The sequence below is a fragment of the Bos javanicus genome, chromosome 18, assembly GCF_032452875.1.
Source record: "Bos javanicus breed banteng chromosome 18, ARS-OSU_banteng_1.0, whole genome shotgun sequence".
Taxonomy (NCBI): domain Eukaryota; kingdom Metazoa; phylum Chordata; class Mammalia; order Artiodactyla; family Bovidae; genus Bos; species Bos javanicus.
In genome coordinates, this window is record NC_083885.1 from 36849642 (window position 1) to 36869346 (window position 19705).

The window sequence follows — 19705 nt, forward strand, 5'->3', positions numbered from 1 at the left end:
TGGTCAGGGCTAACAAAGCTTTAAGAGCAAGAACTAAAAGGATCAAACTGTTCCCTAGTAACTTAACCATAACCCAAAGTAAAGCTCAAGAATATTTGTAGGAATATGAAAATATAAGGACACAAAGTGAAATTCTCAATGTTTGGCATCAAGTCAAAAATCATTACCATGGTTCTAAAAGTTTGTTTTATTTTTATCAAAAACTACCAGTCATGGAAAGAGGCAGAAAATTACAAAATGTAACAAGAAATATCAGTAAATTGAAACTGCTTTTAAAATAACTTGTGGCTTTTTTAACTTGTGCCCATTGGTGTTACCAGATTATCGGCCTCCCCAATAACTCAGTCTGGTATGCTGCTGCTGCTGCTAAGTCACTTCAGTCACGTCCGACTCTGTGTGACCCATAGACGTTAGCAAGAAATTTTGTAGGTCCCACCATCCTTGGCTGGCCTACTTTCTTTTTATCTCACCTTTCAATCTTCTTAGTTTTGGGGTTTTTTTTCCTTTTAAATGTATGTAGTGTTCAAGATTTTTAGCTGAACTTGTTGGAAGGAATAGTGAAAAGTGTGTCTACTTCATCTTTCTGAAAATGAATGCCTCCAAGATATTTCTTTCTGGAGTATAAGCAAATGTTCTTTGATGAGTCATTTGAATATCAACGTGAAAAACAATGAACTTTGAGTTCAATAATATAATGAAACCAATTCCAGATGGATCATAGATATAAATTTGGAAGATAAAGCACAAAGACTTCCAGAAGAAAACAGAATATCTTCATGTTCTTGGGGTATGCAAGTATTTCTTAAACAGTATGTAAAAATCACTAATCATAAATGAAAAGATTCATATATTGAACTTGATTAAAATTAAGAACTCTTGTTTATTAAAGGTAACTTTATGGAGGTGGAAACGCAAACCATTATGTGGGAGAAGATATTTACAGCATGTACATTTAACATAGGATTTGCATCTAGAATATATAGTGAACTCCTACAAATTAATATTTTTTAAAAACAGCAACCAAATATAAAAATGGGTAAAAGACTTGATGAACCATACCTTCTGACTCAGCGATTTCAACCTATATATATATCCAATGGAAGTATATATATGCACATATAAGAATGTTGATGGCATTATTTTTGTAAAAGGTAAAAACTATAAACATTAATTATTTAACAGCAGAATGGATTTAATTATTGATGATTCCATGCAGTTTACCTCACTGGACTGTAAATGTTTGAAAACAGATACAGGTCACTTTAGTGTCTACACTTACATACACAAAATAAATTAGTGGTGATAAAATTATGTTTTTCTTCTTTTAGAAAATAAACTCCTGAGGTACCTTGTAATCCAAAGTCCATGCAATTAGAAATAACATTGAATTTAAGAACTCTATTTTATTTATTTTATTATTGTGCCTAGCACATAATGGACTGTTAAATAATGTGCTTTATGAATGAATGAGCAGATTATCATTTATTAACTGCTGTCTTTTCAAGTTCAAAACCAAATATGCATAAAATAATGCTCTGTTTATTTCATTTTCATTGATTATTATATACATTGATAAGTCCATGGTTATTTTAGTTTATTAAATATATGACTATTTAAGATGGTTAACTGTTAAGCAATGGAACAGGTTTATATTCAGTGTTGGTTTTGGAAACAGTAAGCTAAATTGCAAGTGTGTATACATATTATATGCACTATGTTTAGTCAGTCATATCTGACTCTTTTGGTTGAGATGCTTCTACTGCTTATATTCCAGAAATGAACTTATTTTGCTTCCCTGGTAGCTCAGTTGGTGAAGAATCCGTCTGCAGTACAGGAGACCCTGGTTCAATTCCTGGATTGGGAAGATCCCCTGGAGAAAGAATAGGCTACCCACTCCAGTATTCTGGTCTGGAGAAGTCCATGGACTGTGTAGTCCATGGGGTTGCAAAGAGTCGGACACAACTGAGCAACTTTCACACACAGTTAATGTGAGTTTAGTAAGGACAGAAAATTATGGAACACTGGAGCCTCCTTCTCTTTTTAGCAAGCAAGCCATCACCAAAATTTAAACTTGACTGAAAGGTCCGTGACACAGATTGTCTGTTTTGTAGCTGGTTTATATCCAGGAACCAAGAGAGTGCTTGGCTTACATTAGGCATTTAGTAGTTATTTGTTGAGTGAATGAATAAATGAATGAGAATATTTATTCAACTGTGCTTCATTCTATAACAGGTATAATGTTGTCACTGCTGATATGTCATTTATTACTTCTTTTATATATTAGCAATGTTTCTGAAATAATACGAAAATTAGAAATTTTCATGGTTTATTTCATAACTAAAAATTATTACCCAGTAACATTCTTTAGTATTTTGATAACCTCATCAGCAAACATTGAACTCCCATTGTGAGTATAGTACCACTAAACTTTAGTCATTCAAAGAAGACATATCATAGTTTCTGTCCTTGAGTTTTCAAGTAGTTGGAGAGAGAGAAAATAGGCATAAAGATGATATATAACAATATGAGGGTGTCAGACTTACAGTACACATGAGAAATTAATGTTATGTTCAATGAAAAGTTTAATACTAAGTTCATGTACATTATTCAACTTTTTAAAAATATGTGTAGAAAAATAGGGAAAGAAAACATAAATATATTATGTTTTGGATGGTGAGATCATGGGCAAATTTACTTTCTTTCATACACATCTGTATTTTCAAAAGCAAGCAATAACTTTAACAATTTTCTGCCCCAGTTCTAGCACAAGATATGTATTAAAGTGAAAAATAAAGCAGTCATGTACCCAGTATCATCCATTGTAGATCCCTCTCCTGTTTATACATTCACTAGGTACTCAGCCTCATCATTTAAAACTTAATTTGTTGACTTTCCAATTTTACTCTTACTCCTAAACTCTCTATCATGGGACACTGTACCACCTTACATTAATTTTTTGTGCCAGAATTTCTATGTGCTGCCTGGGACTATTTCTGTCTCTCCCTCTCCAGTCATCCAGTTCAGTTAGTTCATCAGTTTCCTGAACATGTTTAAATTTGTGTTCTATTTGCCATTCTCACTGCCTTGGTTCAGGACCTCATTATTTCTTACTTCAGATCAGATCAGATCAGATCAGTCGCTCAGTCATGTCCAACTCTTTGCGACCCCATGACTCACAGCACGCCAGGCCTCCCTGTCCATCACCAACTCCCGGAGTTCACTGAGACACATCCGTCGAGTCAGTGATGCCATCCAGCCATCTCATCGTCTGTCGTCCCCTTATCCTCTTGCCCCCAATCCCTCCCAGTATCAGAGTCTTTTCCAGTGAGTCAACTCTTCGCATGAAGTGGCCAAAGTACTGGAGTTTCAGCTTTAGCATCATTCCTTCCAAAGAAATCCCAGGGCTGATCTCCTTCAGAATGGACTGGTTGGATCTCCTTGCAGTCCAAGGCACTCTCAAGAGTCTTCTCCAACACCACAGTTCAAAAGCATCAATTCTTCGGCGCTCAGCCTTCTTCACAGTCCAACTCTCACATCCATACGTGACCACAGGAAAAAACCATAGCCTTGACTAGACGGGCCTTTGTTGGCAAAGTAATGTCTCTGCTTTTGAATATGCTATCTAGGTTGGTCATAACTTTCCTTCCAAGGAGTAAGCGTCTTTTAATTTCATGGCTGCAGTCACCATCTGTAGTGATTTTGGAGCCCCAAAAAATAAAGTCTGACACTGTTTCCACTGTTTCCCCATCTACTTCCCATGAAGTGATGGGACCGGATGCCATGATCTTCGTTTTCTGAATGTTGAGCTTTAAGCCAACGTTTTCACTCTCCACTTTCACTTTCATTGAGAGGCTTTTTAGTTCCTCTTCACTTTCTGCAGTAAGGGTGGTGTCATCTGCATATCTGAGGTTATTGATATTTCTCCCGGAAATCTTGATTCCAGCTTGTGTTTCTTCCAGTCCAGCGTTTCTCATGATGTACTCTGCATAGAAGTTAAATAAACAGGGTGACAATATACAGCCTTGACGAACTCCTTTTCCTATTTGGAACCAGTCTGTTGTTCCATATCCAGTTCTAACTGTTGCTTCCTGACCTGCATACACATTTCTCAAGAGGCAGATCAGGTGGTCTGGTATTCCCATCTCTTTCAGAATTTTCCACAGTTTATTGTGATCCACACAGTCAAAGGCTTTGGCATAGTCAATAAAGCAGAAATAGATGCTTTTCTGGAACTCTCTTGCTTTTTCCATGATCCAGCGGATGTTGGCAATTTGATCTCTGGTTCCTCTGCCTTTTCTAAAACCAGCTTGAACTCAGGAGGTTCATGGTTCACATACTGCTAAAGCCTGGCTTGGAGAATTTTGAGCATTACTTTACTAGTGTGTGAGATGAGTGCAATTATGCGGGAGTTTGAGCATTCTTTGGCATTGCCTTTCTTTGGGATTGGAATGAAAACTGACCTTTTCCAGTCCTGTGGCCACTGCTGAGTTTTCCAAATTTGCTGGCATATTGAGTGCAGCACTTTCACAGCATCATCTTTCAGGATGTGAAATAGCTCAACTGGAATTCCATCACCTCCACTAGCTTTGTTCATAGTGATGCTCTCTAAGGCCCACTTGACTTCACATTCCAGGATGTCTGACTCTAGGTGAGTGATCACACCATTGTGATTATCTGGGTTGTGAAGATCTTTTTTGTACAGTTCTTCTGTGTATTCTTGCTACCTCTTCTTAATATCTTCTGCTTCTGTTAGGTCCATACCATTTCTGTCCTTTATCGAGCCCATCTGTGCATGAAATGTTCCTTTGGTATCTCTAATTTTCTTGAAGAGATCCCTAGTCTTTCCCATTCTGTTGTTTTCCTCTACTTCTTTGCATTGATCGCTGAAGAAGGCTTTCTTATCTCTTTTTGCTATTCTTTGGAACTGGGATTGTAAAAAACTTAGCTCTTCGCCACCTCTAGGATGTAGTCTATTTTGCATATCCTGGGCAGGTGATCATCCTCAAATATGAATCTGAGCTTATCATGTCTTTTCTTGAAACACTCAAAAGCTCCTTGTGTGCTGAGGGATAAAATCTTTATTGCTTAGAATGATTATACAGGGCCTTTCATGATCTTACCCCTGCATGTCTTCAGTAGACTCATCTCTTGCTACTTCTCCATGTAACTCCTGTATTCTAATTTAACTAAATTACTTGAAAACCGAAATAAGCAAAATGCAAACACTCTCCTTGTTCAGATTTTCTTTTAAAGTTTCTCTTCCTTCTTCACAAATGTATCTGTCAAATACCCAATTCATTGTTCAAGGTTGACCTCAGGTGTCACATACCCCAGGCACCCTTCTCGGACCTTTATAGACAGTGTTTAGGATTCCCTCTTCTCCAGCTGCATAACAGTCTATATTTCTATTAAAGCACATATTGTATTTTTTTTGAAGTATAGTTGATTTACAGTGTTGTGCCAATCTGTGCTGTGTAGCGAAGTGACTCAGTCATACACATATATACATTATTTTGTATATTTTTTTCCATTATGGTTTATTGCAGGATATTGAATATAGTAGGAAATGGCAATCCTCTCAGGTATTCTTGCTTGGAGAATCCCATAGATAGAGAAGCCTTTAGGGCTACAGTTCATGGGGTGGCAAAGAGTTGGACACGACTGAGCGACCAACATTAATACTTGCTAAATATAGTTCGCTGTGCTGTACTTTAGGGGCTTGTTTAGCCATTCTGAATGTAATAGTTTTGCATCAACCAACCCCAAACTCCCAGTCCATTCCTCTCCCGCCCCCCAACTTGGCAAACACAAATCTGTTCTCTATAAGTGTGTTTCTGTTTTATAGATAGTTTGATTTGTTGCATGTTTTAGATTCCACTATGTGATACCGTATGGTATTTGACTTTCTCATTTTGACTTCACTTAGTATGATAATCTCTAGTTGCATTCATGTTGCTGCAAATGGCATTATTCTACTTTTTTATTACTCAGTAGTATTACATTGTATATATGGACTACACCTTTTTTTAATCCATTTGTCTGTTGATGAGCATTTAGGTTGTTTCCCTGTTTTGACTATTGTGAATAGTGGTGCTCTGAAGATAGGGATGCATCTGTCTTTTTGAATTACAGTTTTGTCCAAGGAGTAGAATTGCCAGAACATATGGTAATTCTGATTTTAGTTTTCTGAGACACCTCCATACTGTTTTCCATAGCCACTATACCAACTTACATTCCCACCAACAGTGTCAGAGGGTTCCCTTTTCTCCACAGCTTCTCCAGCATTTGTTATTTGTAGACTTTTTAATGATGGCCATTATGACCAGTGTGAGGTTGTACCTCATTGTAGTTTTGATTTACACTTATGTAATAATTAGTGATGTTGAGCATCTTTTCATGTGCCTACTGCCATCTGTTTGTCTTCTTTGGAGAAATGTCTGTTAAAGTCTTCTGCCCATTTTTCAGTTGGATTGTTTGTTTTTTGTTGTTAAGTTGTATGGGCTGTTTATATATTTTGGAGGGTAAGCCCTTGTCTGTCACATCATTTGCAAATATTTTCTCCCATTTGTAGCATATTGCATTATTTTTAAACTTGACTAATTTTATTTTCTTTCAACTGTGAATTTCTTGAGTGATTTCCTCTTAGGTTGTGTCCTTAGTCCAGTACAGGTGCTAAATATATGATGAATGCATGTTTAAATTAATTGTTCTGTCAGTTTGAAGGTGTTAGTAAACATGAGATGGCATAGCTAAAAATACTGAGCCAATGAGTGTAGAATAATAAGGTGTCAGACAAGTTCGTCGGTCTTTCCTGGACTTTTCACAGTTCTGATACTTTTGAAGATTACAGATCACTTATTTGTGGAATGTTCCTGATGATTGCATTCAAATTATGCATCTTTGGTACAAATACCACAGAAATAATGATAAATTCTTTCTGCATCCTAGGGTGGCATACAATTTTGATTTGTATCATTACTGATGATACTCACTTTGATCACTTGATTAAGATGGTATCTGTCAGACTTCTCCAAAGTTACCCCATTTCTCCTTTGTAATCAGTAAATGTTTTGTGAAGTTGTACTTTGAAACTGTATAAATATCTCTTTCCTCATCATACTTCCAGTTTATTCATTACTATTTTATGTCAGTATGGACTTTTATGTTTTCATTCGATTTTAATCTGTTACTATTATTACTGTCTTTTTTGGCCATGCTGTATGGCTTACAGGATTAGTTCCCCAACCAGGAATTGAACCCAGGACATGGCAGTGAAAGCACTGAGTACTAACCATTGGACTGCCAGGGAACTTCCATTGCTTATTTTCATGCTCATGTTGCTTAGTGAGAGCCTGGTCAAGATAGTTTCTGTATCCTTTTGACATGTCTCCTTAGTTATTTGAGTACTTCCTTACTTTAGCAAAACAATATATATATCAGGCTAATCTTGTACTTTTCGTATCCCAGTCCTGATAACAGCTATTTCTCAAAGAAGCCCTAACTACTTTCAGACGAAAAGAGTATTTAGAAACCAGGATCTGGGTACTAGGTAAGCTTATTTTCCATGAGTATGCTTTTGGGGTCGTGCTTCTTACAGAATCTTTTAGAAGACAGAGCTTGGGAATATACGTATATTTATAGACCCTGATCAGAGAAGGCGATGGCAGCGTACTCCAGTACTCTTGCTTGGAAAATCCCATGGACGGAGGAGCCTGGTAGGCTGCAGTCCATGGGGTCACTAGGAGTCGGACACGACTGAGCGACTTCACTTTGACTTTTCACTTTCATGCATTGGAGAAGGAAATGGCAACCCACTCCAGTGTTCATGCTTGGAGAATCCCAGGGACGGGGAGCCTGGTGGGCTGCCGTCTCTGGGGTTGCACAGAGTCAGACATGACTGAAGCGACTTAGCAGCAGCAGCAGCAGCAGCAGCAGCATAGACCCTGATACTGGGAAAGATTGAAGGTGGGAGGAGAAGGGGATGACAGAGGATGAGATTGTTGGATGGCATCACCGACTCAATGGACATGAGTTTGAGTAAACTCCGGGAGTTGGAAGGCCTGATGTGTTGCAGTCCCCAGGGTCACAAAGAGTCTGACACAACTGAGCGACTGAACTGAACTGAACTATATACTTACATTGGTCATTGGTCATACACCAATGTCAGTCTCCCAATTCAGGAAGTTACAGACACTGGTGGTTTAGTTGCTGTCATGTCCAACTCTTGCGATCCCTTGAACTGTAGCCTATCAGGCTCCTTTGTCCATGGGATTCTCCAGGAGAGAATACTGGAGTGGGTTGCTATTTCCTTCTCCAGAGGGTCTTCCCAACACAGGAATCGAACCCGGGTCTCCTGCATTGCAGAAAGATGCTTTACCGACTGAGCTATGAGGCAAGTCCTTACATACCTATATACATTTATATTTTTATTCTTCTTTCTCTTATGAGTTCATGCTGATACCTCCAGTTGCAGTTTAGTAACACACGGTTCCTCCTTGTTTTTCTCCCTCTGTTTGTAACTCCTTTGTTCAACACTGCAAAACTTTATTCCCTTTAATTTTAATATATTTACTTATTTGAGCAATCTCCCTTTGTATAATTGAGCTTCTTTTGCCATTGCTTCCCCCTTTCCTACACACTGATATCTAATTATCCAACTTGGACATACATAACTTGCCTCTAGACTGTGACTGCTTTCCTCCTTCATCCTATGTATGCTGTGACTCCCAGAGCTGCCCTCTTGCTTATCTGTTGACACCCTCCTCACCCTCCTTGGGTTCTGACTCCCCATTTTGGGCAGCCCTGCTAGGCAGATAGCCTTCACATTACTAAGATTTTGATATTCTACTTAAGAGATGCCCTATGCTCCTGCTCCCTCAACCTCATGAATATCTTGTTTACTCCACTGGGACTCCAACATCTTATGCTGGGCTGCCCATCCATGGGAATGTCCTCTTCATCCTGCTCAGGCTTGAAGGCCTCATATGAATGCCCTCCTCACCCTGCTTAAATTTCTAATTCCCATGTTGGTCTTCCACACTCCCCTCATGGGCACATTCTGCTGCTGCTGCTGCTAAGTCGCTTCAGTCGTGTCCAACTCTGTGCGACCCCATAGACGGCAGCCCACCAGGCTCCCCAATCCCTGGGATTCTCCAGGCAAGAACACTGGAGTGGGTTGCCATTTCCTTCTCAGGTGCATGAAAGTGAAAAGTGAAAGTGAAGTTGCTCAGTCGTGTCCAACTCTTAGCAACCCCATGGACTGCGGCCCACCAAGCTCCTCTGTCCATGGGATTTTCCAGGCAAGAGGGCTGGAGTGGGGTGCCACTGCCTTCTCCGGGGCACACTCTACTTCCTGCTTAATCTTTGATACCCAGCTCAGGCAGCCCTATTATATGGACATCCTTCTTATTGCTTGGGTTCTTACACCTAGAGCTGGCTGCCCTTGCATGAATACCCTTTATACCCTGCTCAAGCTTTGTTTCCCTGTGTTGGGTATCCTCCGTCACCTCATTGTCTTTAGCTGTGATATCCTGTGCCATCCCCTTAAGGCTACATTTCTCACCATGCTCTGACTCTGACACCCTATGCTAGACTCTGTGCCTTCCCTCCTCTACATATTGTCCTCATTCTGTTTGGACTACTCATCCCAGGAGACTTTGACTGTGCTTGGACTCTAACCCAGTAGGTTGTCCTGTGTGTCAGGCAAAATTTCCTCTTCTCATCCTGCTTTCTTGGGTTCCATCCCACCCTTCTACTCTCTCCCACCTTTCCCCACCCCCATCCCTAGATAAGTTATTCATTATGCTTGGGTTCTGATACCACATACTAGGCTGCAGATATTTTATTTACATTGCTTGGACTCTGCACCTGGAAATCTTCTCCCTCTCCCTCCTGCTCCCCATTAATATTTTTCTCACCCTGCTTGGGCTCTGAAACCATTTGCCAGACCTCCACCACTCCCACCCATACCATGGATTCCCTTCTCATTCTTTACTTCTGACACTCAGCCCTAGTCCTCCTTACCCTTCTTGAACTCTGAACTCTACAATTCTTTAAAGCTGATTTGAAAAAATATTCCTATAAGATGTTTGGAAATTATAAATCGATAAAGGTTTTACTCAGTAGTCAGGTCATAGGTAAGACTTTCAAAGTGTTTATTCTAGAACAGACTTAAATAACTTCTTTTGAAAATAGTATAAATAAATTAAGAAAGTATAATATATAACAAAAATGGTTAAATAGAATAATCCATTCTGTATCTTATAAGTGTTACTAAGTTATGTAGAAAATAATTGTGAAATTTTAAAGTGAAAAATAATACCTATTAGAAAAAATAGATCTCAAGTTATTCTTCTTATTTCCCAAATTGTTGCAATCTGTGCTGCTGCATATTGTTTAAAATTATTGTAGACCACTAGCTTGAGGAAAATGGTAATAAAATATATTCAAAAAAAGGTGATATGATTAAATAAGTAACAGCAAACTAGTAAATGGATTTAAACTTAAATGAGAAAATTTTATTAAAACAGAGATCACATACAAGTTATTCTTGGACTTAATAATCTTTTAGAAACCAAATATCCAGTAGACCTGCAGCCAGTACATTTTCCAGTGGAGATGCCAAGTATGATGACTGTCAAGCCCAAAGTGTTTTTAACAGAATGAATGCTGTCTCTCTTCAATGCAGAAGTATGTTGGCACAGTGGAGGTGCCAGGCATTTTGTTTTAGAATGTCTGATGTGAAACCATAGCCTTGGGATTCACCAGCTTATTGAGGTAGTTAATAAAGACATGGAAGAGTAAGGCAATTAGTTTGCCAAACCATTTGCAAGAACTCTTCGTAAGTCTTTTTTAACTCTTCTGGATGCTAAGGTAGCTTTGTATATAGACTTAAAAAACAAAGTGAAATCCCATTTTAGAAACAAGATACAAACATTTATAAATACATTTCCAGTATTAGAATGTTTGCATCTAGTATCTGGGAGCACTCATTATTTGAATAACTAATATCTATGCTGAGCATTAATTTACTTTTCATTAATTTTTTAAAGCATTTCCAACACAAAGTATCATTTTTTTTTTTTTTACCGCAAGTACTTCCATTTAGCTGATTGCTTGACAGTTGAATAGAAGCATTCATTTATTTACTCCACTACTACCACCTTTTATATTGTTTATCTCTGCATGAAGATAAGTCTCTGGTATTAGTTGTGTACAACTATGATTTGTTTGGTTACCTGAAAGTTAATAAGTGTCTTCAGAAAAGTTCAAGAGTAGGTGGACTCTGAAAATTCTGATCTTTACTTTCTGACTCTGAAGCAGCTGAATATTGAATGCTAGCTATCAGGTCAACAAAGGCAAAATGGTGATGTTGTTGTTGTTGTTTGGTCCCTAAGTCATGTTTGACCCCATGAACTGTAGCCCGCCAGGTTCCTCTATTCATGGGATTTACCAAGCAAGAATACTACAGTGAATTGCCATTTTTTTCTCTAGGATATCTTCCCAACCCAGGAATTGAACCCTTGTTTCTTTCATTGGCAGGCAGATTCTTAACCACTGAGCCACGAGGAAAGCCCCAAGAATTATTTACAGAGTTCTTTTTAACCGATCATCTTAGTTAAGCCTTATAGCAATTCTGAAGGCTGTGCACTGTCCATGCATAGCCTTTTATTGTATTTACTGATTAGATTATATATTTTAGTAAAAAGAAAATTCTTGAGCCTGCTGTCCAGACCAACTTATTTCTGCTACTCCTTTGTCCTATATCCTTGTCTCCCCATCAAAGGAAATTGCTGTCCTAAACTTTATCATTCCCTTCTTTCGTTGTTTTATCATATGTATTTTTCTTTTCCTTTTTTTTTTAAACTATTAAGTTTTACATTCTTTATTGGTAAAACTGACTTCACATAATTATTTTGAAATTAAGTATGTATGTAGAAGACCTTTGAACAGTGCCTGTGCCAACAACCAAGTGCTCAATAAACGGTAGATGTAATTGCATTATTAATGGTGTTATTTTGCAAAGGGGAAAAACTAGAAAAGCATGTCTTTTCTCAGCTGTTTCATTTGTTTTTGTCTCCCTGGACTCTTCTGTGGGAAAGTGAGGAGTATAAGGGTTTGAAGTCTTTCATGTTTTTGAAACTGGGCAACATGTAAAATAGTACAATGTGATTTGGTTGATCAGCAGTTAGGAAACAGAGTTTCTAATTGAGAAGAATAAAAAAAATGCTTCACTATTAAGTTACCAGTTTTTTCTTCTTTTTCACTGCTTTGTGCCCTCAGGATAGGATTTCTGTCTCCTTGAGTTTGATGCAGTGTGATGGGACTCGCCCTATAGCCAGTGTTGCAGAGTTAAAGACCAAATTGCCCAGAAATAACTAGTGATATAAAAGGATCTATTGGAATTTATTGAATGACTGACTGAACACACACACCAACCAGCCAGCCAATATTTGCATTGTTTACCTTCCCATCAAACATTAGGAAGCATTTAGTTTGCTTTTAATATCTGAAAATGATTTCATTCCTCTAATTGCTGTAGGCTCTGCACTGTTGTACTAACATAAAACAAACTCTTGATCTTCTGAGCTTGTTTGCTTTTCTGCCTAATTTCTTTTTTTCATACACTTATGTTAATAATTTATGGTAACTATTGTACTTGATCTAAGTCTGTTACATGGATACTTAATCCCACTTATATTGGGATTTTGGTCAACTAAAATTTATAATGAACAATTAAATGAGTTGATTAACATTATTATTGCACAAATTATTAGCACATTAATGGAAAAAATATGATCACCCCAATTCTGACAGACCAAGGAAAGAATTCTTTAAAAAGCAAAAGTAAAATCGTTTCTAGATTTTGAAAAAAAGAATGAGAAAGAGAGTGAGTACATTTGAGTACACTGCACAAGAGCAGTTTTTTACCAGCTGTTACATTGATCTGTATCAAAGTTCACTTTATTCTTTTGGGCAGATGTTCCAGTTTTCATTATCTGTGATGAATTATGGCATATGATATATTCCTCTTAGGCCTGTGTCATTTGCAAATTCCTTATCTTTTTTCAAGTTGTTGATGTAACTGCGTTTCTCAAGGTGGGGAACCCATAAGATTTTCGAGTGCTGTTGCTTAGAGGCATCTGTTTTATGAAGTCTACATTAATCTTATTCATAAGAACTTTTAAAGATTTTCATCAGGTTATTTTACTGAATGTAGGATACCTATGGCTGTTAAATTTTCCTCATCTAATAGAAGAGCCTTAAAAAGCAAATTAAATTAGTTTGAAGTTTAGCCTTCACAGTTTTACTTTTTACAAACAGAAACTATGTGAAGAGGTATTTTGTCCATGAAGTTTATTAGGAACATAGACCTAGCTCACTCTTGTGCAGTTCTCAGTTATCTTTATTTTTTCTGTTTCTGTTTCTCTCTTTTTTAAAAACAGCGTTTACCCATGTGTAATTTGCATATCGTAAGATTCATCCATTTAACGTGTACAGTCAGTGGTGGTTGGTATATTTTATAGAATTGTGTAGCCATTGCCATAATCTAATTTTGGAATTCTTATTATCCCAAAAAGAAACCTTGTAACCATTTTCTCTCTCTAAAAGAAAAATCTTAAAAATTCTTTTAAAATCTAGTAGGTTCTTTAAAATAAATGTACAGATTATACTTTTGTTTTCTAAGGAAGTCTTTTCTCGGCAAACTGCTTTTCCATTATAGGTTTCCCATTCTCTTTCTTCATATCCTATGCTTATAAATCTAGAATTTCATTCCTCCCATATTTATTTAGCTGATTTAACAGATAATGCAAGGAAAATAGATATAACTGCTTAACATGAGGCAGGATTGTTTGTTGTTTTCATGTATTTAAAGGGCCTGTGCTGTTCTTTGGGCTTCCCTAGTGATTCAGACAGTATAGAATCCTCCTGCAATGTGGGAGACCTGGGTTCGATTCCTGGGTTGGGAAGAGCCTCTGGAGGAGGGCATGGCAACCCACTCCAGTATTCTTGCCTTGAGAATCCCCGTAGACAGGAACCAGGTGGGCCCCAGTCCATAGGGTTGCAAAGAGTAGGACACAGCTGAAGCAACTTAGCACACACGCAGGCCTGAGAGTAAGACCAGTGTATGTGGTCAGGTTGTATAGTTTTATCTTGGAGGGAATCTCTTTGAGGTAATGGGCTAAAATAAAAGTTTTATTGAGGATTTAAGTTGCTTAAAGTAGCGGAGCCAACAGAGTGCTGTCTAAAGTCAGAGCCTGTGACGGTATGAACTGTTAACTGCTGTTTTCCTTGGAAAGATAGGATAACACTTCTGAATTCTCTAATTTTCAAACACTTGAGTCAGTTAATCAGAAAATACCTTTGGTGAAGGAATGAATCCATCTGTCCTACACCTTCCACTTGACTTATTTGGTTTGGAGGGTATGCTGTGGGGAAGACTGAGATATAAGAAGTTCTATATTTAGTTACTTTCCAGTGTATTTTTACTAACACTGCTTTTATACTTCTAATTTAGATTCAACTTTGTATTCCTCTTTGGGAAACTGAAATGTGGTTAGTTATTGGGCTGTTCCTAGGTTTGGTTTTTTTTTCCCCTTTACATAAATGCATTTTGGCAGATCCTTTCTCTTTTTATCTAAGCGAATTTTACTTTCATATTTCTTTCTATTTCCTCCCCCAAAAAAGGGTCTTGAGTATGCTTTTCTTTTATATATAAGAAGCTCTTGTTTTCAGCATGGATTGAGAAAAATAATTTTATTAAAATCAATATTTGATGACGGGCATTTCTGTTTTAATTAGTTTCTCCCTACTCTTTCCTCTATATTATTTGAAAGATGGAAATAATTTACTTAAGGCTTATCAGTTCAGTTCAATTCAGTCACTCAGTTGTGTCCAACTCTTTGCAACCCAATGGACTGCAGCACGCCAGGCCTCCCTGTCTATCACCAGCTCTTGGAGTTTACTCAAACTCATGGCCATTGAGTCAGTGATGTCATCAGACCATCTCATCCTCTCTCGTCCTCTTCTCCTCCCACCTTCAGTCTTTCCCAGCATCAGGGTCTTTTCAGATGAGTCAGTTCTTTGCATCAGGTGGCCCAAGGATTGGAGTTTCAGCTTCAGCATCAGTCCTTCCAATGAATATTCAGGACTTATTTCCTTTAGGATTGACTGATTGGATCTCCTTGCAGTCCAAGGGACTCTCAAGAGTCTTCTCCAACACCACAGTTCAAAAGCATCAGTTCTTCGGCGCTCAGCCTTCTTCACGGTCCAACTCTCACATCCATACATGACTACTGGAAAAACCAAAGCTTTGACTAGATGGACTTTTGTTGGCAAAATAATGCCTCTGCTTTTTAATATGCTATCTAGGTTGGTCATAACTTTTCTTCCAAGGAGCAAGCATCTTTTAATTTCATGGCTGCAGTCACCATCTGCAGTGATTCTGGAGCCCAGAATCACTGGAGCTCACTCACTGATTTTGGAGCCCAAAGTCACTGTTTCCATAGCTTCCCCATCTATTAGCCGTGAAGTGACGGGACCAGATGCCATGATGTTAGTTTTTTAAATGTTGAGTTTTAAGCCAACTTTTTCACTCTCCTCATTCACTTTCATCAAGAGGCTCTTTAGTTCTTCTTCACTTTCTGCCATAAGTGTGGTATCATCTGCATATCTGAGGTTTTTGATATTTCTCCTAGAAATCTTGATTCCAGCTTGTGCTTCATCCAGCCCAGCGTGTCTCATGATGTACTCTGCGTATAAGTTAAATAAGCAGGGTGACAATATACAGCCTTGACGTCTTCCTTTTCCTATTTGGAACCAGTCTTTTGTTCCATGTCCCAGTTCTAACGTTGCTTCCTGACCTACATACAGGTTTCTCAAGAGGCAGGTCAGGTGGTCTGGTATTCCCATCTCTTGAAGAATTTTCCACAGTTTGTTGTGATCCACAGATTCAAGGGCTTTGACACAGTCAGTAATTCTGGAACTGTCGCTTTTTCAGTGATCCAGCGGATGTTGGCAATTTGATCTCTGGTTCCTCTGCCTTTTCTAAAACCAGCTTGAACATCAGGAAGTTCACGGTGCACGTATTGCTGAAGCTTAGCTTGGAGAATTTTGAGCATTACTTTGCTAGGGTGTGAGATGAGTGCAATTGTGCAGTAGTTTGAGCATTTTTTGGCATTGCCTTTCTTTGGGATTGGAATGAAAACTGACCTTTTCCAGTCCTGTGGCCACTGCTGAGTTTTCCAAATTTGCTGGCATATTGAGTGCAGCACTTTCACACCATCATCTTTTAGGATTTGAAATATAGCTCAACTGGAATTCCATCACCTCCACTAGCATTGTTCGTAGTGATGCTTCCTAAGGCCCACTTGACTTCTCATTCCAGGATGTCTGGCTCTAGGTGAGTAATCATACCATCGTGATTATCTGGGTCATGAAGATCTTTTGTTTTATAGTTCTTCTATGTATTCTTACCTCCTCTTCTTACTCTCTTCTGCTTCTGTTAAGTCCATACCATTTCTGTCCTTTATTGTGCCTGTCTTTGCCTGAAATGTTCCCTCGGTATCTCTAATTTTCTTAAAGAGATCTCTAGTCTTTCCCATCCTGTTGTTTTCCTCTATTTCTTTGCATTGATCGCTGAGGAAGGCTTTCTTATCTCTCCTTGCTATTCTTTGGAACTCTGCATTCAAATGGGTATATCTTTCCTTTGCTCCTTTGCCATTTGCTTCTCTTGTTTTCACAGCTCTTTGTAAGGCCTCCTCAGACAACCGTTTTGCCTTTTTGCATTTCTTTTTCTTGGGGATGGTCTTGATCATTGTCTCCTGCACAGTGTCACAAACCTCCGTCCATAGTTTCAGGCACTCTGTCTATCAGATCTAATCCCTTGAATCTATTTGTCACTTCCACTTTATAATCATAAGGGATTTGATTTAGGTCATACCTGAATGGTCTAGGGGTTTTCCCTACTTTCTTAAATTTAAATCTGAATTTGGCAATAAGGAGTTCATGATCTGAGCCACAGTCAGCTCCCAGTTTTATTTTTGCTGACTGTGTAGAGCTTCTCCATCTTTGGCTGCTAAGAATATAATCAGTCTGATTTCAGTATTGACCATCTGGTGATGTCCATGTGTAGAGTCTTCTCTTGTGTTGTTGGAAGAGAGTGTTTGCTGTGACCAGTGCGTTCTCTTGGCAAAACTCTATTAGCCATTGCTCTGCTTCATTCTGTATGCCAAGGCCAAATTTGCCTGTTATTGCAGGTATTTCTTGACTTCCTATTTTTGCATTCCAGTCCCCTATAATGAAAAGGACATCTTTTTTGGAAATCAGATGATCATTATATCTACTACTGTGGGCAAGAATCTTTTAGAAGAAACAGAGTAGCCATCATAGTCAGCAAGAGTCCAAAATGCAGTATTTGGATGCAATCTCAAAAATGACAGAATGATCTCTGCTCTTTTCCAAGGCAAACCATTCAGTATCACAGTAATCCAAGTCTATGCCCCTACCAGTAATGCTGAAGAAGCTGAAGTTGAGTGGTTCTATGAAGACGTACAAGACCTTCTAGAACTAACACTTAAGGCTTTTAGCGATGGTTTAACAAGCTGAAAATTTTTATTATATTTAGAAAGATGTAAAATTTGCCAAATGCTTTGAAGATGAAAATTTCAAGTGTTAGGTAACAGTTTTTCAAAAGAAAAATTTCAGTTGATTCTTCATTGTGAACAAAGATCATTTAATACTACAACTTCTAATTTTAGCTTTCCTTCATGATATTCTTTCTTATTCCTATCTGTGTGAAATTCAGGATACATATTTTAACTGGGAGGTTCAAAATATTTTTGAATTCAGTAAACAGTTAACTAGAAATATTGTTTGCTACCGAGGATAAAACGTCTTCTAGTGCTACTTTTATTTTTTTAATCACTTAGTACAAATAATAGTCTTCCTTAATTGTTGAAATATTGCTTTTCTTGGAATACTAGGCAAGTCCCTTAAACTCTGTGCCTTGGTTTTTCAGAAAATGAACATAGGATTCTAATTGGTCTTCTGAAGATTTTTCCAACATTGATTCTACTGTCTTTAGAGGATATCTTGATTATTATTTCTGTCCTAAATGCATGTAATAACGATTATAAACTAATTTTTGAATAGTAGATATAAATTTGATGTTATGGACAATTATAATATTATTAAATATATTTAAAAGATACACAGTATTCTTTAATCTGGGATACAAAACTAATCATAGTCTAATAAAGGCACTTATGCTTTTTCATTTCAGAGAATCCTATGCTTGTGCCTTTCTTGAGTTGGAGATATCTCAGAGTAAGAAGTAGTTCCTTGAGTCATAACATTCCTCTTTCTAGTGTCTTTAGGAGGGAAAAATTCAATATGATAGCAAATTAAAATATTTTATGAAAGTGCTGGATAAAAGAGTAGGAGTAGACTAATGGTCTGTTTGAAGAAGCCAATTTATAGCTGATATACACCAGTACATGCCATCTTACATGTAAAGGATGAGACATAATAATTTTTCTTTTTTTAAACAGAGATTTTGGAGCATCTTGTGTTATTTGGCGTCTCTACTGCCTAGTTTTATATGGTTTAAAAAATTTGGTAACTTTTTCTGTATATCATCAGCATGAAAGGAAAAGCCAAGAAGAAAATGGGAGTCAGAATGAATGGAAAGTTCATTGTGCCTTTCACTAAAATTATAATAAAATAAAAATGTTTGCTAATAATTTTTACAACAGTAATTACATGAAGTTTAGTGTGTGTGTGTATGAATAATATAATTCTTGTGAGTGGAAAAACATTAATTTTGTGCTCATAAAAATTTTTTCTCTTTCTCCCAACAGAATCTGTCTATGATCTTCTCCCAAAGGAGTTACAGTTACCTCCATCTAGAGAAACACCTGTAGCATCAATGAGTCAGACAAGTGGTGGTGAGGCAGGCTCGCCTCCTCCAGCTGTAGTTGCTGCTGGTATGCATTTCATTTTACTTTTTAAAGAAAACTAAAGCATTATCTGGTTAACATGAACAGTGCTGGCAAAATTTGTATTAAAGAGTGTGATTTGAGGGTTTGTTTCAGGAGGTTTTAAAATACATACTTTTAACATTAAAATTTTTCTATAAAATACTTTTATACATTTATTATTTCTTAAAATTTCATATTGGCACATCTGTTAGATCCATCTCCCAGAATGGATCTTATCTTCAACTATGGGAGTGAGTTTAAAGCTCTTTGGTTGACTGCACATAATAAAGTTATTAAATAACAAGCTGTGGATAGAAAATTACATTTGAGTCTATAAAACAGTTATTTTTGAAAGTTTGCTCCAAGGGGAAAATGTTTTATTTCGTGTAATCTGAAAAAGGACTCAAGCACCAAGTGTTTTTTTGGTTGGTAGCATGTTACTATAACCTTTTCCTTACATTTAAAAACATGTGTGACCTTACACATTTTAAATTTAATCAAAAGTAATGGAAGATTTGAATGTAATGTTTATATAAAGATACTTTTTTATATTAGTGAAAATGTATGGAAAGTAATGTTTGAAATTTATCAAGTTTATTTTTAATCAGCTCTCAAATCATACACTTTATAATTATATAAAATTGGTTCAAATTTTTACTGAATTAAAAGATTGACAGATAAATTAATAGGAAAATGTCTTGATTATGATAAATAATAAGAATGCT

The 19705-nt window shown here is 37.3% G+C and overlaps 1 protein-coding gene across 13 annotated transcripts in view; it reads left to right on the plus strand.

The window, feature by feature from the left end:
* Positions 1-19705, plus strand: part of NFAT5 (nuclear factor of activated T cells 5) — a 119238-nt gene that overhangs the window by 41140 nt on the left and 58393 nt on the right. For 5 of the 13 annotated variants that reach the window (XM_061387744.1, XM_061387745.1, XM_061387746.1 and 2 more), the window contains one exon: positions 18861-18986. In XM_061387744.1, coding sequence (XP_061243728.1) covers positions 18861-18986 — 126 coding nt within the window. Of the gene's footprint in view, positions 1-18860; positions 18987-19705 lie in introns of those variants that run through there. The other 8 variants (XM_061387751.1, XM_061387753.1, XM_061387754.1 and 5 more) reach the window with 4 other exon arrangements.